Source organism: Musca autumnalis, unplaced genomic scaffold (genome assembly GCF_047663935.1).
Source record: "Musca autumnalis isolate F117 unplaced genomic scaffold, ASM4766393v1 scaffold_4, whole genome shotgun sequence".
Taxonomy (NCBI): Eukaryota; Metazoa; Arthropoda; class Insecta; order Diptera; family Muscidae; genus Musca; species Musca autumnalis.
Genome location: NW_027411977.1, coordinates 126,621,564 through 126,644,585, shown reverse-complemented (window position 1 = coordinate 126,644,585; position 23,022 = coordinate 126,621,564). Strand labels below are relative to the sequence as shown.

Genomic DNA, 23,022 nt, shown 5'->3' with positions numbered 1-23,022 from the left:
TCTCGAATTACAAATAAAATGTTACGAATTACAAATAGAATAATCGAATTTCAAATGAAATGTTACGAATTACAACTGGAATGTTTCGAATTACATGTGAAAAAGGTGTAGATAATTAGGCATTTCGAGTATCCGCGGTCAAAAAATTTTGCACCTAAAATTATGGACCGGAAAGGAAACTATTCCATTTTAGTCAAGAGCATTTTAGTGTTTAGATTATAAATAGGTCGGCCGAATCGATATCGTCAAGGAAGAATTGTTATCGTAGTAAAAACTTTTAGATTACTGCAGGTTCTGGAACAGAAATTATAGTTTATTTATTGGCGTTTGCAATTTGTTAATATGTTGGATGACATAAAAAACACAAAAACTCTAATATGTTGATCCAAAATAGAGAGAATCAAAAATTAAACTTTGACCTTAAATTCCTTTACAGCTGCTAAACCTTATTTTAACATACATTCACCCAAAAAGTTGTTGCGTTACCTGTCGAACAAAAAAATATACCGAATTTTGACCAAGAAAACGATTCTCAAACAGATTGCTTCTACCAACTTTGATAAAATTTTAATTATATGTATAATGTGGCCTAAAGTGCGCAAAATTAAGTTGAAATCGTTTTAGATTTGTATATTTTAATTGATGCGCAACCAAACACTCTATGTCCAAATATGTGCAATTTGGAATTTTCGACCGACTTCGGTCTAAAATAATGTTTGCATAAAAAACGTTTAGACTTACGAAATCCACTCGATTTCAAATATCAATTCCATAGCGCATATGTCAAATAAAATCGAGTGGATTTAAAGCGGAGGGTACACACCATCACTCAAAACTAACAGCCAACGTCCTTTCAGACAAATTTCTACCAAATAAAAAACTTATGTTTACCTTAAAATGTTTGTACCTATTATTTGGAGATTAAGAAAGTAATTATTCAGCTAGACTTTGATATTAATAAAAGTCCCAATTTACATTGGGCGAGTTTACTTGCGGCAATTGTCATTTTGTAGGAGAGAGGTGAGGCATATGGTAACCCTTTGCCCCTCAGCACCCTCTCTCACCTACAAACTGACAATTGCCGCAAGTAAACTCGCCTAATGTAAATTGGGACTAGTAGACTTCGGTGACTGTCAGTTTTGTTGGTCAGTGTGTACTATGCATAAAACTATGATTTGTTTGACGTACACACTGTGAAATTGTCATTTGAAATCGAGTGAATTTATATGTACATACAGTATCGGCCAAAACTAAAGCACCCCCTCAACTCTTTTTTTAAATGATAATTTTTTTAAGAAAACAAAGTAATAAATATATTTTTTATTTTTCTTTTTATTTATTTATATCTTTATTATTGGAAAACACAATAATAAGCAATTCAGAATTTAATAAACAAAAGTTAAAATTCAAAAAACATTTTAGGTCGCAAATATAAGCGGACAAAACTAAAGCACCCCCTAATTCGAAGTACAACAAAAACTATTGAAATCAATATTTTGTTGCGTATACTCTGTGAATCGTTCTTTTGCTAATTTTTAAACCTAAGCGATTTTGTATTTGACCAGAGGATGCTGTAGCATAATTTTTGGATGAATATGAACAATATCGGCTAATGTTTTGGTATAGCCCCCTTATAGCGGTACCTTCCGATCTTCAGTATTTTGGATATTTAAGCCAAATTTTCCCACTAAATTAGCTGTAATTTTTTTTTTTTACTTAGGGTTCCTAGTGGTCACTAAACATACCCAACAAAAATCGTTTGGGTATAGCTCCCACATAACTGTAACTTCCCATTTTCAGTATTTTGTGGATTTAAGCTAAATTTTCCGAAAATCAATTACTTCGCCTACAATAATTAATAATTTAGTATCCTCTATGCCTAAAAGATGTGATTGTATCATCCAGAATAGCGGATACACAACGAAATATTGATTTCAATAGTTTTTGTTGTACCTCAAATTGCTTTAGTTTTGTCCGCTAATATTTACGACCTAAAAAGTTTTTTGAAATTTAACTTTTGTTTATTGCATTCTTAATTCCTTATTTTTGTGTTTTCCAACAACAAAGATATAAATAAGTAAGAAGAAAAATAAAAAAATAAATGTATTACCTTGCTTTCTTAAAAAAATTATCATTTAAAAAAATGTACTGAGGGGGTGCTTTAGTTTTGGCCGATACTGTAAGTCTTAACGAACTATAAGATTATTAAGGTATAAATCCTTCCTCTTTCTAGTTTGTGTGTTATAACTTTTGTGAAATTTTTTCAAATCCAAGTAAAGCCTGGAAAAATATGGAAAAAACTTCAACAAAAATGTAATTTTAGATCTCCCTTCATTAATTTTTCTTTCTAGGTATTCTACTTTTTTCAACTTTATGCAAAACATAGACAATACGTTATTTAACATCTAGTGCTGTGGGGAAATACATTTTTTAAAAGTTATTTCTTTGCAGATTTTTTAGCGTCACTGACAAAAACGATTAATATAACTTATGTTATTATTCGTTCACCGTTGACGTCCGTGGTCTAGAGCGTACGCATGTGGACGGTATGTCAGGCATTAGTTAGGTTGTTCGGGTTCAAATATCACCTGGGTCGGTTTTGTTTACTTTTTAATTTTATTAATAATTTTGGGAGGTTTTTTGACTTTATATGTTTATAGTTTTGGAATAGTACCCGTATAACCGTACGACCCGATTTCAGTTATTATTTATATTGCCTGCCTCCACAGAATCGTACTTGTAGACGCATTTAGATCTCCCTTAAATATTAATTAATCTTTTCCATATTTATTGGAGAGTAACATCTAGTACTGTGGTGAATTTTATTTTTTTCTGAAAGTTAACTCTTTGTTTTTAGTTTCACTTTCAAAAAAGATTTATATAAGTCACGTTATAAATCATCGCTCGCTGTGGACGTCCGTGGCCTAGAGCGTACGCATGTGCACGACATTACAGATATAGGTTTGGAGTCCGGGTTCGTGTCCGGTTACAGCGCTTTTTATTTAAATATTTTTTATTTTGTATGCATTATTTTTTATCAAAATGTTAAGGATAATACATATCCTGGCATTTCCCACGCCACATTTCTATATCCTTTTTTATTGTGGGTGATGGCATTTGTTCTCAAAGTCCTTATCACAGTTTTTTAAGTGTAATGCATAATAATCAAATTTAATAGGTACATATAACTATGAAACGTATTTAAAAATTTTAATGTTGGTTTTCGTATTCAATTATTATTAAATTAAGAAAATAGTTGAAAGTATATTTGAAATGTATCAATTGTTAATTATTTACAGTGAGTGTCAAAAATATTCGGTTTTCAATTTCACCAATAATAACACCTCAGTATTTTAGAAGCCCACGCCCAATATTCAAAAAACCAAATACTTAAAAAAATGTTGGTCCTGTGGCAATTAAAAAATGTATGTAACATAGATCCATGGCAATCCTATAAGCGAGAATAACAAAGAAGAAATTGTTAACCCTGTTTGTGTATGCGTCAAAAATATTCGGTTTTTGTAACTTTTGTTAAATATTTTGGGAAAAAACCGGTCAATGTCGAACTTTTTCTGCAATATTAGTATAATTTTCAATATTTGCGAACAGAATATTTGTTCCTGTGTGAAAAAATTTCATAGCAAATTATCCAAATTTAGGGCTAAGAAAAAACGCTCTAAATGACTTTCAGAAGATAAAAAATATGCACTTGCATTCCAAAAAAATCGTGAGGATAAAGGCTTCATCCTTACGATTTTTTTGGAAAGTAATTGCATATTTTCTATCTTCTGAAAGTCAGTTAGAGCTCGGTGATCAATTTCAAGAAAATTAAGAGCGGTTTAGCCGTAGAGGTAGAGGAATCACCTTCCCTCCCAGTCCTTGGTTTGGCTGGCTTATGTGTTTCACGAAATCGATTATTTCTGTATTTCCGTGATTTTTGCACATTATTTCAACTACATTCGACTAATTATTCAAAAATTTCCTTTGTTTCTGCCGTTTTTATAATAAAATATAAACAGTTTTCTCTTTTCTGGGATAGCGTTTTTCCTTAGCCCTAAATTTTGATAATTTGCTATGAAAAATGATATTTTTGCACACAGGAACAAAGATTCTGTTCGCAATTATTGAAATTTATACCAATATTGCAGAAAAAGTTCGATATTGACCGGTTTTTTGCCAAAATATTTAACAAAAGTTACAAAAACCGAATATTTTGACGCATAGAAAACAGGGTTAACAACTTCTTCTTTGTTGTTCTCGCTTATAGGGTTGCCATGGACCCATGTTACATACATTTTTAATTGCCACAGGTCCAACATTTTTTAAGTATTTGGTTTTTTGAATATTGGGTATGGGCTTCTAAAATAGTGAGGTGTTATTATTGGTGAAATTTAAAACCGAATATTTTTGACACTCACTGTAACTGTTTTATTTAGCAATTCCAAATGACACAGGTATTATAAGCTTCAAATTAATGCTGCTCATGATATTTTGTCTTGCAGATATACATATAGGGATTTTCGTTGATTAGAATTTCAGAATACAGTATTGGATCACATCCTGGTGTTTAAGCAAAATTTAGGGCTTTGATGTATTCTAAAATCTATAGTAAAATTTTATGGCGACGCGGTCATATTAAGAAAAGGGACCAAAAAGACCCCCTTAATGACCCGCATGAGGGTTAAACAATATGAAAAATGTAATAAACGTAAATACCCATGCTTAGGACAAAATCCATTATTTTTTAAAGAATATGTATGTATATGATCAGGTTCTTGTGCAACGTCACCTTCCATATCATTTAACAATTTCATGTTTTAGAATTCTTTGTCTTTTTTCATAGACGGATTTTGTTGGTTTTATTCGAAAGAATAAAAGTTATTTAAATTCACGTGTGTATTACTTTCTATTTATAAAGTAATTCACCTCAATATTAGTTTTGTTCTTTTTTTCTCATTTCATAACAGGAATAGTTTGTATGTGTATATGTGACACATAACTGACATGTTTGAAAACATTTTATATCCAGATCCAACTGTTATACGGAAATAAGAACGCCAACCAACGAAAACACATATACACGGTATAACAAATATTTGTGTCTTCGTTGTAACAATAACAACTATTTAGACGAACATACGGTGTAGAGGTCGATAGCTGAGGTGGTAGAGGCCTCCGTAACAATCACGAGAAATCTTTGTTCCGAGTTCAAATACCGCGGTCGTCATAATTTCCAAAAAAAAATATAATTTTCCCTTTTGTTGAATTTAGCTTCTTTAATGAGCGAAAAATCGCAAAAATGAAGACATCGGTGGCAACCCATTTTTTTCTATATGCTGGGAGCATTTTGAGGACATTGGCTCAAAAAGCTCACAATATATATTGTGTCCCTTAAAAAAACACTACATACATAAGATCGCCTAGAAGCTAAAATAATACCAATATAGGTCTGATATCTTTTAAAATATCAAAATGAAGGTCCGATAAGATATAAAATGGGTGCGAAATGTGATTTCCGCGCTGTCCCTAAAACCTTCACTGTACAAACATATATATATATATATATATATATATATATATATATATATATATATGTGTGTGTTTTCCTTTATAATTTTGGTTTGTTTATAAAGAACTACGTTTACCTTCCATGCTACAAAATATCGTAAGCATGAAAGAAAAGTATTAAAATCATGATAGAGGAATTCCAAGTTTTTTTTTTAATTGATGCAAATTCTGTTGCTGTACGTCGTTTTGAAGTTTTTATGCTTCCTTTGATTAGAAGTAATGTAATACCTCGAACTATTAATCTCATTCATTGATCGAATCGGATAAAGTCACAAAAAGCTATTTCTAAATGCGTTTGGTATTTTTTCTTTCTTAATACAAATTTTTAATTTTTTGTGTATGTATATGTAGCCAAAATGGTCCACCTGTCCATTATGAAATAATGATAATATAATATAACATGTCCCACAACATTCCCGCAGAGACAAGGGAGACTTCGCAATCATATAAATAAATTCCGCGGAAAACTAGTGCCCAGGTGAAGTGGTGTAGGGTATCAAATGGTTGGCCCGTCCGACTTTAGCCCTCTTTTACTTATACTTATATTGTATAATATTGAGAGTCTAATTAAATTTGTCATTCCATTTGTATCGCATCGAAATATTCATCGGAGACTACATAAAGTATATATATTCTTGATCAGGGTAAAATTCTAACTCGATATAACCATGTCCGTCTGTTGAAATCAAGATACAGCTCGCAATTTTTAAGATAGACCTTTGTAATTTGGTATAGAAGTTTACATTAACAACAACAAGTTCAGGATGTTTGGTATTGCAAACGGGCTATATCGGTCCACGTTTTGATATAGCCCCCATAGAACGGTACCACCTGATTTTCGGTATTTTTAAGGGTTTACGGTACCTCCCGATTTTCGGTATTTTGAAGGTTTTGGCCTCAATATTCCTCCGAAATGGCAAAAGTTCGGTATTTAGTCTTCGCTGGGGGGTATAAAACTTTCCTCAGAATTTTGTCGGTATAGGTCCACGCCTTCATATAGCCCCATAGAACGGTACCTTCCTACTTTTGGTATTTTGTAGGTTGTGGCCTCAATATTCCACAGAAATGGCGGAAATTTGATATTCAGTCTTCATTTGGGTTCAGTCTCCGTATGAAATTTGTTGGTATAGGTTCACGCCTTCATATAGCCCCCATTGAACGGTACTTTGAAGGTATTTTGAAGGTTGTTGCCTCAATATTCCTCCGAATTGGCTGAAATTTGGTGTTTAGTCATAGGTCCACGCCTTTATATAACCCCCATAGACGGGTACCTCCCGATTTTCGGTATTTTGAAGGTTGGGCCTCAATATTCCTCCGAAACGGCTGAAATTTTTTACTTAGTCTTTGTTTTTGGTATACAACTTTGGCACAGGTCGACACCTTAATATAGCCCCATAGACGGTACCTCCCGAATTTCGGTATTTTGAATGTTATGGCCGCAATAATCCATCGAAGTGGCTAAAATTTGGTATTTAGTGTTCGTTGGGGGTATTCAAATTTCCTCTCTAATTTTGTCGGTATAGGTTCAAGTCTTCATATAGGTTCACGCCTTAAACGGTACCTCCCGATTTTCGGTATTTTGAAGGTTGTTGCGTCAGTATTCCACCGAATTGGCCGAATTTTGGCGTTTCGTCTTCATTTGGGGTATAAAACTTTCCACATGAAATTTGACGGTATAGGTCCACGCCTTAATATAGCCCCCATAGAACAGTACCTCCAGATTTTCGTAATTCTAAAGGTTGTGACGTCAATATCCCACCGTACTTAATGAATTTGGTTATTTAGTCTTCATGGGGGTTATAAAGTATTCCTGAAAAGAATTATTAGTATAGGTTTACGTCATCCTTTATCCCCCATAGAAGCATACGTCTTGATTTTTGGAATTTTTCAAGTTTTATCCACATTATCTTACTGAAATATCGGAAATTTGGTAATTAGTCTTCTTTGAGTCTAAAAACTTTCAGCAGGAATTTGTCGGTATAGATTGACGAAATTTGCTGAATTTTGGTAATTAGTCTTCTTCAGTAACGAAAGGAAACTAATTGTTTCATTTTACTTAAAACAACTCGCGTTGTATGTTCAGCCCGGCAGAACTTAACGCCGTTCTTACTTGTTTAATTTTAGAAAAAATATTTGTTTATATTTATTAATTAACCATTAACACTATGACATATGTATCTAACAAAACCAAAATGACTATTCAGCCGACTTGCATGCTTACAAAAGGTACAGCAAATGATTTCCTGCTAAACTATTTACTGTAATTTAATGTCATCCTTAAGCTGCTACTAACTATTTATTACTCTCAGTTATATAAAAATTAATATTATTTTCGCAATAAAAATGTTACAATACGAGTTTTGCGAAAAAGTTTCCGACGTCGCATTTAGTTACCATAATTATTTTTCATTCAGTCAAATTTATTTTCCACTACATTCCGCCTTCTTGTTCTAGTCAAAAATACTTATTTTTGCTTAGAGAAAGAGTTTGTTAGCAAAAGTATATGGGTGTGTGTGTACGTTACGACCATATCCCCAAAGATTTAGCCGTAGCTATGTTAAACTAACTCTTCCTTCCATCATCCTTCCGTCCTTGAATGGATGGATCTCTCCGCTTGTATTCATTCATTCATATTCAGTTTACTTACCCGTCGTTATTGCATCAGCTGTGTTTGTAGATAAATTGAGTAATTTTGTTGTACTATTTGCTGCACTTGTTTCCCACAAGGCTGTAAATGGATGTGGCAATGGCAAAGTTGATAACGATAACAATGATGCTGATGCTGATGCACTTGTTCCTCCTGTCCTTGGTGCTCCTGCTGCCACTGATGGTGATGACGACAAGAGTAGTGATGATGTAAATGCAGTTTCACTATATGTTTTCGCTGTTGCAAGTGGATGTGTTGTTACAGTTTTCGTTGTTGTTGCTGCTGCTGCTGATGATGATGATGATAATGCTGTTGTTGGAAAGGTGGTTATTGTTGCAGCCATAACGACAATATCGTCAATTTGCTTAACATGGAATGTATTGCCCAGTATTAGAGTTAATAGCAACAAATGAAACGTTTCAATTACAGGTGTGGCAACATTTTTAAACTTAAGCCACATTTTGATGCTTTACATACTTGAGCGTATCTGAATCAGTTTTATGCATTTTTTCACACTGAACACTTGAAAAGAAAACAAACAAAATCACAAATGCAAAACTTTTTTTCGTTGTGGGGGTTTCAAACTTCTTGTTCGTACATTTTACGTTGTGTTTTCGTTGATTCCTCAATAGGAAGATATTTGTTTCTTTCATTTATCACACATCTGTTTTCTGTAAAATAGAAATAAAATATGAACATTAACAATGATAAAATTTGTAACAATGAAAACAAAAAGAAAAATAGTTGTATGTATATATATATATGGATACCAAAATATATCATTGCCAAAAAACGAAAGTAGAGGAATCCGCAAACGTTTTAAAGGTAATGATATGCGAAGGTACATATGTACGTGCTAGGTTTATGACTTTGTCACAACCTTGTATCCCTGTATCATATTTTGATGAGTTTTTACCTATGATTAGATTAAAACTTAATTATAAGGTGATTCGATAAATAAAGCTCACGCACAAAGTCATTTGAACATTTTTCGATATGAGTTTTTTTGACAAACTTTTAACGTCACTAAAAGCAGATATATGTATAACCGAAAATTAGTTTTGGAGAAAAACGACACAGCCAAAATGAGAATATTTAAAAAAAAACCAAAGTGGCTTATACTTGACCTTCTTTTATACCCTCTATAAAATATGAATATCAGGGTAAAATTCTAACACGCCTTAACTAATTTTAAATGAAAGGTGCTTGCACCTGGGACGTTTTTGAGAAAAATTAAAACACGAAAAGATCGCCGGAGGGATTTTCAAATAAATCGCGGTCAAAGTTCAAATTTTTAGGGCTTTATTATTTTTTCTCGGTTTTGCTCGGAAACCTTATAGCAGAGAAACATTCTCTACAACATTGATCTTAACGTTATTTTCGTAGGTTTTACCATTTTTGAGATATAGATGTACAAATTGGGACAATGTACTGACTGTATCGTCTCCTTATAAAACAATGATATGAAGGGTGCAACTTAATTAAATTTAAATGAAACCCGCTTACGCTTTGCAAATTCTGAGACAGCAATGTTCATAGATGAGAAAAATCCAAAAACAAGAAAAAATCGCTGAAGGGATTTTGAAATAAATCGCGGTCAAGTTCACATTTTTAGGTTTATTGGAAACGGCAAGTCCTATCGAAATAGGATTTTTCTCATCTATGAACATTGCTGTATAAGAATCAATCTTCCCAGGTGTAAGCGGTTTTCATTTAAAGTTAGTTAAGGTGCGTCCTTCATGTCATTGCTTTATAAGAAGACGATACAGTCAGTGCATTATCCCAATTTGTTCATCTATATCTCAAAAATGATAAAACCTACGAATATAACATTAAGGTCAATCTTGTAGAGAATTTTCACTGCTATAAGATTCGCCCTACTCCCATTTCGATAGGTCTTGCAGTTCCCGAGCAAAATCGTGAAAACAAAATAAACCCTAAATTTTGAACTTTGACCGCGATTTATTTCAAAATCGCTCCAGAGATTTTTTCTTGTTTTTGGATTTTCCCCATCTATGAACATTGTAGTTTCAGAATCGGCAAAAACTTCCCAGGTGTAAGCACCTTTCATTTAAAAGTAGTTAAGACGCACAGTGTATAACCATGTCCTTCTGTTCGTCCGTCTGTTTAAATCAAGATACAGCTCGCAATTTTTAAGATAGAGCTTTGTAATTTGGTATAGAAGTTTCTATTACTCCTAGGATGTTTGGTATTACAAATGGGCTATATCAGTCCACGTTTTGTTATAGCCCCCATATAACGGTACCATTCGATTTTCGGTATTTTGAACGGGTTAGCTCCATTATCACACCGAAATGCTTGAAATTTGGTACTTAGCCTTCGTTGGTGGTATGAAACTTTCCCCAGAATTTTGGCGGTATAGGTCCACGCCTTCATATAGCTCCAAACAGTACCTCCCTATTCCACCGAAATGGCTGAAATTTGGTATTTGATCTTCATTTGGGGTATTAAACGTTCCATATGAGATTTGTCAGTATAGGTCCACGCCTTCACATAGCCCCTATAGAACAGTACCACCCGATTTTTGGTATTTTTAAGGTTTTAGTCTAATTATCACACCGAAATGGCTACACTTTGGTACTTTGTCTTTGTTGGGGGTATAAAACTTTCTCCCAGAAATTTGTCGGTACAGCTCCACGTTTCGATATAGCCCTCATAGAACGTTACCTCCCGATTTTCGTAATTCTGAAGGTTATGACGTTGATATCCCACCGAAAGACTGAAATTTGTTATTTAGTCTTCCATGGGGTTATAAAATATTCCAGAAGAGAATTATCAGTATAGGCCCGTGGATTCCTATATCCCCCACAAAATCGTACCTCTTGATTTTCGGTATTTTGAAGGTTTTACCGAAATATCGGAAATGTCGTATTTAGTCTAACAATATTCATTGAGTCTAACAACTTTCCGCCAGAAATTTGTAGGTATAGATCGACGTTTTGATATAGCCCCCATGGAACTGTGCCTCCCGAATTTCGGTATTTTAAAGGTTAGCCACATTTTTTACCGAACTTACTGAAATTTGGTATTTAGTCTTAATCGTAAACGAAAGGAAACTAATGGTTCAATTTTACTTCAATTCAACTTGTGGTGGAGGGTACAAAAAGTTCGGCGTGGCCGAACTTAACGCCGTTCTTACTTGTTGAAAGATATAATTCTTTCAAAAAGGAAAAAATTTAAAGAATTATATCTTAAGAAAAAAATCAAAATTGTTTCAAAGTGGTTTTGAATGAACTTTTTCAATGTGTGAACAGATTAAACGCTATTTTAGTTATTAATGGGTTTGAGTTTATTTATTCGTGCAGCAGGAAATAATGCTTGAATTTTTTTTTTTTTTATTTCATACACTTTTCAAAATTACACTAGCGGTCATCTGAATAGGTTTGATTTTTTTCTTTTTATATGTTAAGGTATCCTCTGATGTGTTCGTATTGCAGATGCATACTATTTACTTTTTGAGAGTCCTATACTATGCCAAGATTCCCAAGAAAAAACTTGACGGTGTTGCCATATTTTCGGAAAATATCCCAATTATAATAAAAAATTTACAAAAAAGTGTCCAATTTTTGCGATCATCAGAATAGGTTTGAATCAAATAAAATTGAAAAATTGTACTACCCATGCAAATATTGCGCAATTTTTTGGTTTAGTTTAGTAAAATGGAACATTCTGATAAATCCTACAACAAATTTGACCCGCTTTATTTGGAACGTGGGTTCAATTCTCAACATGGAAAAGTTACCAAGAACTTTCAGACAAAATCAAGAAATATTCCAACAAATACGTTGTATAAACCTGCTTTCAATGACTTTTTGATTTCGTTAGATCTCTTCTGAGCTTCGAAAATTGTCTGAAAGCAAATACCAAGTGTTAGCCATATTATTAGGATGGATAAATAAGGAAGGACATTGAAAATAGTTGGTATTTTAGCTCAGGTTTAATTTTTAACTATCCTTGCAGTACAAATTTAAGTATTATCATGCTCACAAATCCACCATAGTTGACCACATGTATCATTAATGTTCGAAAATTGGTCTGGAAGAATGTCTCTTCGACGACAATAAAGTAGAAAATTGTAAATCAAATTTAAGTCAAAGGGGCATGATATCGCCGACTTTTATAGTGCTATATATATATATATATATACATATATTTTAACATTGATTTGTGCTTGAACTTTGTGCTTGAACTCGATGGAATAAACGTTATTTTAGTGATTAATAGGCAAAAGTTTATTCGTCCGTGCTACAGGAAATCATTTTTGAGAACAAATGTCGAAAAGTCATAACTCTAACGACCATGTGTTATGTTGCAGTGATATGAAAAAAAAATAATTTGGCCTTGAAAAAACATGGAAATAACTCCTGAACATTTTTGAGCGATCATTTTTAACATCTTCCGAGGGGTTTTATCACGACAACACTGCACACAGGCCCCAACCCGCGACCAAAATCGAAAAATCGATATCATCAAATCTCTGCGACAATATAGCAAATTGTCTCTAAACATATCATATTTTATTATTCCGGCACTGTTTTTGTAATTTATAACGGTATTTAACAAAACAAAACAAAACAAAACAAAAGAAGTAGACATTTACGTATGATCTCTTAAAAACTTTAAAAACATCAGTAAGGTTGTGACTTCTTACAAGGCAAGTAACACAAAATTGAAAGGATAACATATTTTTTTCGAAATGGAAGTTTTAGTGCAAGGTTTTCTAATCACATTTACATAAAAATTTGTAAACATTATTCGCATAAAACGTGCTGGAAATCACATTTTTTATAATACTATTTTGTGGATTTTTTTCCTAAAAATTGAAGTTGAGTTTTACTAACTTCGCCATCCTTCGCCACTCTCCAAATTTTTTGAAGAATGTTCGAAATAGTATCCAGTTTACAAAAATTTGGTTCCAGCTGCATATATTTGCATTTCCGTGTGTGAATTAAAAATACTGATGATGCCTCCGGTCGTTTCAGTGAATATGCCGTATTACTGTATTCTCAGTTTCTTCTTTGTTTTGTGTTTTAATTGTTTGTTTTGGTTTTTTCTTTAAAGATTTAGACATTCTTGTTTTGGGGTCAACTTATGAGTGTATTTTTTTACATTTGTATATTTTTGATATATGTATGATGCTACCTACATATAATATGAAAAACAAGTAAAAATGTAAAGTTCGGTCGCACCGAACTTTATTATATCCCCTACCATGAAATATTCTGACCTCAAATGGAATAATTTGTTTCTTTTCCTGCCCACGATATCAGTCGGAGATGTTTTTTGACCACTAAGAACTCCAAATAGCAAATTACAACCAATTCGAACCGAAAATGTAGATAAAAACCTCAAAAAAACTGAAATAGGGAGGTTCCGTAATATGAGGGCTATACCGAAACCTGGATCTAAGACCACAATTTTTGGCGCAGAAGGTTTTTGATCTTTGAGAAGTCCAAATGGCATATTACAACCAATTTTAAGCCGATAATGTTGATAAAATCTTCAAATTACCTGAAATCGGGAGGTACCGTAATATGAGGGCTATACCGAAACCTGGACCTAATACCACAATTTTTGGCGCAGAAGGTTTTTGATATAGCCAATTAGGGCCGAAAATGTAGATAAAAGCTTCAAAATACCTGAAATCGGGTGTTACCACTTCATGGGGGCTACAGAAAAAACTGTACCTATATTGAAGATTTTTTTGCTAAAGTATTTTTATACTTATTTTTAGCATATAAAAACAATGTTCCACAACATCCCATACGGGACAAGGGAGACTTCTTTCATATCAATGAATGCACCCCGATTCATATTATCTCAATGATATGGGACCTACAGTTTATCGCCGAGTCCGAACGGCGTGCTTACGACACCACTTGTAGAGAAGTTTTAAATGGCTGAAATACTCAGGAAATGTCGCCAACATTACTGAGGGGTATTTTGCCACCGTTGAAAATTTGATGTTGCCTAGTCGGGGAATCGAACCCACGACCTTCTGCGTGCAAGGAGGGTGTGCATACCATTGCACTACGGTGGTACCCAATTTTTAGCATATACTGAAAGATTAATCCGACGATTATAAATTTTTTTGTCGCACCTTCCCATACAAGTGGAACCACTGTGCAATGTATCGATGAACTTAAATCTTTGTATGGCGATGAAGCATCATCTTATAGCATTGTGCAAAACTGTTTTACTGAACTCAATCTCCAACACAATTTAACAATCGCTCAAAAAAATAAAGACTCCGTCGATTGATGTAAAGAAGTTTTGAAAAATATGATCGGGGTGCTTTAGAAGACGTTTTCAAGATCGTCGCAGGTGGTGAATGATGGATCTATGCGTATGAGTCCAAAACAGTAAAGCAATCGACCATGTGGGTCTTCGAAGGCGAGCCAAATTCAACTGTCGCAAATAGTCGCCTGTTTCTTCGGCAAAACTGGTCATGTGGTGACTGTTCCGCTAGAGCCATGTAGGGCGGTAAATTCTGAGTAGTACTGTAACGACACAAGTTCCCTCCGACTGCTAGGATAGCTCCCGGGGTCCAGAGTTTGTTACCGATAGAGTGAAGACACGGTTTGTGTTGGTTTTAATCAATTTGTGTTTTTATTTTTGGACTGAATATTTCTCGACTACTTTTCTAAATCCCCGGTGGTCGCGGGAGACATGGATAATTACTCCGGTTGTTTCCAAAGGAGACCTGGATAATAACTCCTTTTTAACACATTTCCTTTGCTGGCTTTGGTTAAGGGCTGCATAAGTACTGACTTTTAACCTGTGGATATGGCTCCGCAGTAGACCTTATTAAGTACTCCACTGTTTGCGGTGGTTAATCTGTAAGATAAACGAACGATCCTATGGCCAATCGAGGATTAAACAAGGGAGACCTAAAAGTTATCGACGCAACTAAGGCTTGTCACTGTGGTCCTACTGTCACCGGAGGTTGGAACAGAGGAAACCTAAGAGTTACGGATACGGATCTGAGGCTTTACGGATCTGAGGCTTTAACAGGGGGTACTGCGTTCACCTGAGTGTTCTGTAAGTGAGACCTAAGAGTTAAGGACACAACTTAGGCTTATCGCGATGGTCCAGAGAATTAAACAAGGGAGATCTAAGAGTTACGGACACACCTTAGGCTTGTCACTGCGGCCCTATGGTCATCGAAGAGTTAAACCGATGATACCTAAGAGTTAGGGACATTACTTAGGCTTTAACGGCGCACAGTGGTTCAGAATCGTTTTTCCTGGTCAGAGCTCTGTAAATTTTGAAAGGATAGAGATAGTTTTTTGTTCAACATATAATACTTCAGCTTTCCAATGCATCAAACACGATCAAATTCGGTCTAGGTTAAAATTTTGAGTTTTCTCCTATTTTGCCTTAAAAAACTGAGTTTTTTCAAACTTCAAACACCAACAAAAACCATAAAAATACAAAAAACTTATTATTTTTTTTAATTTGTTTTTTTTTTTCAAACAATTTAAAAAGTACTGTTTGGGTTTTTATAAAACTCAAATAACTAATATAATTTAAAAAAAAAATCAATTTGCATAAAAAGGCTATAATTAATACCCAGCAAAAAGTTTGCCTCCAAATATGCAGTTAAATCATATAAGTGATTTGGAAGTACATCAAATTATGCATTTTCACTCATGATTTTTACAAGAGCGTGACTACTGAATTATGCACTCCGTTAGCACTGCATTTTAACTAATTCTTCGGCACTGCATTTTAACTATCACTTTGGAATCGCATTTTAACTAACCCTTTGAGTAAAATAGGATGCAATCCAATTTGCATCCAGAGCACGTGTTTTGATGCACTGCTTTGGAGTTAAAAGGCACTGAAAATGCAAGCTATTGCAAAATAAAAAGAATTTATTATTTGTGTAAAACGAAAATATTGAAAATTTTAATATATTTACACAAATTATGAAATTCCATCATTAAATTCAATCGCAACTGAGTCTGTTTCGTCCGCCCTCCATTTAATCCAACCTGAAATGTTTTTGCTTCATCCGCTAAAAATGTTCTTATATTGTTTTCCCACCACCAGTTGAGATTTCGACAAGTAATCCAACAGCACTTCATTAGGAAATTTTCTTCTCGTGAGTTACCGTAAAAGTTTTCCCAACTTTTGGTTGTATTTTTGCTTTATATAAACATTTTAGAAATAGATGCACTCTTTGGAAAAATTTTGTAGCTGTTAGTAGTTATCTACAAATTGGCTTGCGTGTTTGTAGGATCACTAAGCAACTGCTTGTAAAATGTATCTAACGGAGTGCCTTATTCACGACTCCCTTGAACTGAATCCGGATGCAATTTTAATGTAAGAAATGGATGTCAATCGTTGGATCGCATTCAAATTCTGTTAAAATATAAGAAATTGGAGTGCCTTTATCACAACTCCGATTGAAGTGCATCCAGATGCTGTTAAAATGTGAGGCAAGATTGCATCGATCAAATTAAATCTTTGTATGTCGACAAAGGGCAATCCGATAGCACTATGAAAAACTGGTTTAATGAATTCGCCGAAAACGAAGGTCGTGAGGGTCGTTCAAAAACGACCGTTGTGCCAGAATACAATTGAGCCTTGTGTGAACGGAAACTGCAAGGTCGCCATATTATATACCGTGAGATGGAGACATCCTTGGGCATTTCTTCCACCAACTAACATTTCATATTACATGAACACATGGCCGCAAAAATGGATTTTTCTCGTTAGATCCGGCAAAATTGGACAATCGCTCAAAAAAAGGTGGATTGGATTGGTGCAAATAAATTGTTAATGAAAATGATCACGGTGCTTCAATAGATTTGTATTAGATCGTCACAGATGACTAATCTTTGATCTATGCTTTGGATCCCGAAACAAAACATGAATCAAACGTTTAGGTTTTCGAAAGCGAGCCAAATCCAACGAAAGTTGTTCATGTAAGAAACACTTCCAAGGAAACGGTCGGCAAGACTGACCGTGTGGCGACTATACGGCTTGAGAAATATATGACGGCTAATTCTGAGTGGTACACTACAATTTGTTTGCCTGAAGTCTCCTGAGAAATTCGAAAAACGAACAAGAGAAGACGAATGATTCTGTATCATTACAATGTGTGCTCTCACCCTTCGATTCAAACGAGCGCCTGTTTCACCGGACAAAATGTGGAATTGATGGGTCATCCGCCGTACAGCCCTGACTAGGGATCTAATGACTTCATTTGAAAAAAGGCGTTGATATTCTTCGCCAAAAGATGCTGTAAAAGCGTTCAAAAACCTTGTTTTGAAAGTGGCTCAATCGGAGTAAAAAAGTGCTTGAACAATTGGTTTGAGCTAATGAAAAAGTGTATTGTGCTGGAGACTACTAAAGAAAACAATAAAACTATAAATATACGCGTTTTCTTTGATAGGCCAGATAGTTATCGTGCAGCCCTCGTATCTTTAAAAAAAATATTAAATAGTAATGACAATTCGTTGAAAATCTACTCGAGGGGTCAACATTTTTGTAACTTACCACCGTGATCGTTTTTTAGCAGTGTGTATAAGAAAACTAATGAATCCGGATTTATCTATAGAAATCTTTGTTTTATCTCACTTTCACATATAAATCATATAAAAAGTTAAAAAAATCTTTTGATTCCGCCGTTATTAATATTTGCCTCAAAAACAGAGCACCTGTAGTGTAACGGTACGACCCGATTTTGTGTATTTCGAGAGTTTTTGTGACATTTTCGGATCGAAATTGTTTTGATTTTGGTATTGCGGCTCAAAAGTCAAATTCGAAACGTTGGTGGAGACTCATCGCATAACGATGCGATCCATTAACATGCAATAACATTACTCTCCTTTAAATTAAATTTCCATAAAATTTGTCATTAAAAATAGCAAAACCGCAAAGCAGTTAGAAAATGAATTGAAGAAATTTATTAAATACAGTTGCCATTGTGTTATTATGTTATCTGATCAATTTTCAACCGATAAAATATACAATACATGATTCTTTATTATTTCAATTTCAATATAAATGTCAGTTATTATCATAGTTTAATTTTTATTTCCACAAATACAAACACCGTTTTCATTTTGAAATTTACTAAACTTCAATTGCATTTCATTAACAACACCAACTATTGTTTATTTTCCGAAAAAAAATCTAAAAATAATAGTTTGAAATTGAAAAACGGTTTTTTAGCTTTAGGGTTCGATAGTCGTTTCATTACATTTGCAAATTGGATTATTTTTTCGCTCATAATTGCATCCTTTGCAATAAGCTGATATTTGTGTATATAAAATGTAATTGAGATGAATGTTTGTTCCACAATAGCCGTCAGCAAATATGCTTTACATGAATCCCTCTATAGAGGGTTATTTCAACATTTATTGTTGCAATTTGAATTGGTTTATTGTCATTGGAGGTTACTATAATTTTTATTTGTTAGCAGTCATGCATATCAGCGGCATTGGATTGATATCACCAAGGCAACAGTGGATTTAATATAAACAAATGTGATTTGCAACATCATCGAAAACAATGTTGTGTTTGTTTAGATTGGCAGTTTTCCGTTGGAATGTGTGTTTACCTTTTATTAATAAAGTAAGTCAGTTAAATAAGTCCAGTTTTGATGTTTTATCTTTTAAAGAAACATGACAGGATAATATAGGTCTTTATACCCTACACCACACTGTGATAAGGGGTATTATGTCTTTGTGCATTTGTATGTAACATACAAAAGGAAACGAAATAGACCCATAGTTTATTTTGGGTATATACATATAATCACTTTCTGAGTCGATTTATGCATGTCCGTCTGTCCATGTATTTTTGTTCGCAACGTACAGGTCGCATTTTTTGTCCGATTCAGCTGAAAATTGGGGAATAAAAATTTTTTTTAGCCATAGCAGAAACGCTATTGCTTTTTGTGAAAATCGGTTCAGATTTGGATATAGCTCCCATATATATTATCGCCCGATTTGACGTATTTGCTGCACCAAACACGCTATATATGTTTGATTTCGATGAAATGTGGAACGTGTGCCTGAATTCAGTCTTAAAATAAATGTGCCAAAACACATCTAGCAACACGAAATATTACGGCGTTCAATACATTCCAAAATTGACTGAAACAAAACAAATAAAACAGATCATGGATGAAGGAGGAACAGCTGTTGCACATAAACCTTACAAAACAACATCTTGTTTCTATACAAACACCAAATCAAAAATAGAAAAAGCAGACCAAAACAATGTAATCTACGAAATAAGATGCACAGGGAACTCAGGCGAACAATGTGATAAAGTTTATATTGGGACAACTAAACGAAGCTTAAACACATAGGTAGCAGAACACGATGCAGATATAAACAAGTAAGAAAAATCTATAGTCGGACGGAGCCGACCATGGGATACCCTATACCACTATCCCTGGACAATCGCTCTCCACGGAACTTCTTTTCAATGATTGTGAAAATTTAATTATCAAATATCAGAGATGTAATGTATAATACTTATGACCAAAACCAAAAAGTTATCTAGCATGACAAAGACATTTTTGTAGCAGGAAAGTTCACACAAACTAAAATGTAATCAAACCCACTTATGTAGTACTACTACTTCCGTTGTTTAACCCTTTCGGTGATTCTATGCCATATGGCATAACCAGTTTTTGAAGCCCGTTTTAAGGCAAAATACTTATGGGCACTCTTTTTTTAATAATTTTGTATTTTTCCCTGAAGTGTTATCTAAAAATAATTCGACAAAAATTTTTGATTGGTGGACCCTGTACATTGTTATGTCTCAAAGAGCAAGCGCTCCTCGTTCGATTTAAAATTTGCATGAAAATACCATCTTATAATTTTATATATTTTATTAACAAAAATATTTTTTTGTTAACTTTTTGTATTGAATTTAGTAGATAATCATTGCCTTAATAATTAAAACGAAAAAAAGATCCGAAATATAGTTCAATGGAGCTGCCAGATTTTTTATATTTCATACTATGCCATATGGCATAGATTTTTCCCAACGGAAATGTTTCACATTGTTTGACTCCCAGATTTTCTATTGTAAAACCCCTAGATCTTCTATAAGAAGACCTCCAGATCTTGTATAAATAGACCTCCAGGTCTTCTATAAGAAGACCTCCAGATCTTGTATAAGTAGACCTCCAGGTCTTCTATACGAAGACTTCCAGGTCTTCTATAAGGAAACCTCCAGATCCACCATAGGAAAACCTCCAGATGATGTATAACAATTCTTGCAGATTTTCTAAAATAACTCCTCCAGATATTATATAATATGGCCCCACGTCTTCTACAAGCTGACCTCCAGCCCTTCTATAGGATGACATTCAGGTGTTCTATAAGAAGTCATTCAGATCTGCTATATGAAGACATTCAGGTCTTCTATAAGAAGTCCTCCAGTTTTTCTATAAGAAGGCCTCAAATCTTCCATAAGAAGACCCTAGGTTTTCTATAAGAAGACCCTAGCTTTTCTATAAGAAGACCCTAGGTTTTCTATAAGAAGACCCTAGGTCTTCTATAAGAGGCTTTAAATGTTCTAAAAGAAGACCTCCAGATATTCTATAAGAAGACCTTCTATGTGAAGAGCCCCAAATCTTCTAATAGTAGACCTCTAGATATTCTATGAAAAACCTTCATGTCTTCTATAAGTAGACCTCCTGGTCTTCAATGAGAAGATCTTATGCTTTTCTATAAGAAGGGCCCCTGCTCTTCTATGAGAAGACCATCTGGTTCTTTATAAGAAGGTTTCCTGATCTTCTATGAGAATACGTCCTGCTCTTCTATGAGCAGACCTCCTGCTCTTATATAAGAAGACCTCCTTCTCTTCTATAAGAATACCTCCTGCCCTTCTATATGCAAACGCCCTTCTCTTGTACGAGATGACGCCCTGCTCTTCTATGAGCAGACCTCCTGCTCTTGTAGAGGAAGTCCTCCTTCTCTTCTATAAGAAGACCTCCTATATGCAAACTTCTATATGCAAACGTCCTGCTCTTCTATCAAAAGACGTCCTGCCCTTCTATATGCAAACGTCCTGCTCTTCTATGAAAAGACGTCCTGCTCTTCAAGAAGAGGACCTCCTGCTCTTCAAGGAGAGGACCTCCTGCTCTTCTATAAGAAGACGTCTTGCTCTACTATAAGAAGACCTCCTGCTCTTCTATAAGAAGACCTCCTGCCCTTCTATATGCAAACGTCCTGCTCTTCTATGTGAAAACATCCTTTCCTTCTATGAGACGACCTTTTGCTCTTCCAGGAGAAGACATCCTGCCCTTCTATGAGAGGAACTTCTGCTCTTTATAAGAAGACTTCTTCCTCTTCTATAAGGCCTCCAGTAGGTCTATTCTGTAACTTTTATCGATTGAAAAGTTGTTAAAATTTCATTTGTTTTTGTAACAACTACAAAACAAACAAATGAAATTTTTGTAAAATAAACAATGAGTAAAGTTGTTAAAAAGTTACTGAATAAGGGGGCTGGTCTTCTATAAGATGACATTTAATTAAAAACTTGAGTATTTTAGTTGTGTTTTTTTTTTTCCTTTAAATACATTCTATGCCATATGGCATATTGTCCAAAAACCCCTTTTCCAAACAAAATGTTAAAAAATTAGTTTTAATTATTCATATAGTGGGCATAAGTATATATAAAATTGGAAATATATATTTTTCAGATCAAAAAGAAAAAAGAAGCACCGAAAGGGTTAACCGCTACGTTATTGAAATTTTTACCGATTTCACACAAAAGTTTCAGTCCATTTAACCCGCTAAGTATTATCTGATCTTCACGTTGGTTTGTACGCTTCTTCTTCATCATAAACTCAAACTTTGTTTAAAATTTTGCGGACCTACAGAACCGCTACAAAATTGGTTAAAATTTTGTTTTTGGTCCATTTCATCCCCTGAACATTTCACGATCATCACCAAAAACTAATCATTTCTGTTGTGGCCCGAACCCAACCTCCTTAAAAAATTCGTTACAATCGGTCCATAATTGCGGCCTTACGCTTGTTTACAATTTTTAATGGACGGACACACATCGCTAAATCACTTTATCTCGTCGAGATATGAATTTCGGCATACCAAATAAGGGGTCTAGGACGAATATTTCGTGGTGTTACATAAACGTTTGGAGAGACAATAAGTAGCATGGGATAAAAATGTGGTTCTCTACACAGAACCCATTATATATTAGGCAGTAGGCCCGTTATCTAGCAAACACTTTATTGCAATTTACATCAGAGGAAAGGTCAGTAGTTTTTTTCCATATGTAGGCTACTTTGCGAAATATATCCTCAAGGAATTAAAATATCGACCAAAAATAAAATTTTTATATTTTTCATACAAAAGTAATGGTCCATTTCACCCGCTAAAGAATATCAGATCATCATTCAAAATTGTAGGCATCTTTTTCGACCTATACTCTTACCCGGTGCAAAATTTCGTGACTATTGATGTATAATTGCGACTTCTAGCGAGTTTATTATTACACTACAAACAAATAACGGAATATATTAGACTGTAACTCTGTTATCTGATCATGCACACCAACATAATTGACATCAATTGAAAGGTCAAGCGTTCCACTTTCAAGTATATCTCACTTGTCCGAAATGTCACTTCCAGGAATTAAGATATAAGCTGTATATTAAAAATTTTCACAATTTTCACACAAAAGTTTTGGTCCATTTAACCCTCTAAATATTATCCGATCGCCATCTCAAATTGCAAGCTTCTCCTTTGCGATAAACTATTACCTTATTTAAAATTAAGCGTTGATCG

At 34.2% G+C, this 23,022-nt stretch overlaps 1 protein-coding gene across 1 annotated transcript in view; it reads right to left on the bottom strand.

The window, feature by feature from the left end:
• The window catches only part of dpr20 (defective proboscis extension response 20), a 297,312-nt gene that overhangs the window by 232,773 nt on the left and 41,517 nt on the right, over positions 1-23,022 (bottom strand). Inside the window, exon 2 of the mRNA XM_073986375.1 lies at positions 8,216-8,886. Coding sequence (XP_073842476.1) covers positions 8,216-8,675 — 460 coding nt within the window. The 5' untranslated portion in view covers positions 8,676-8,886. The remainder of the gene's footprint in view (positions 1-8,215; positions 8,887-23,022) is intronic.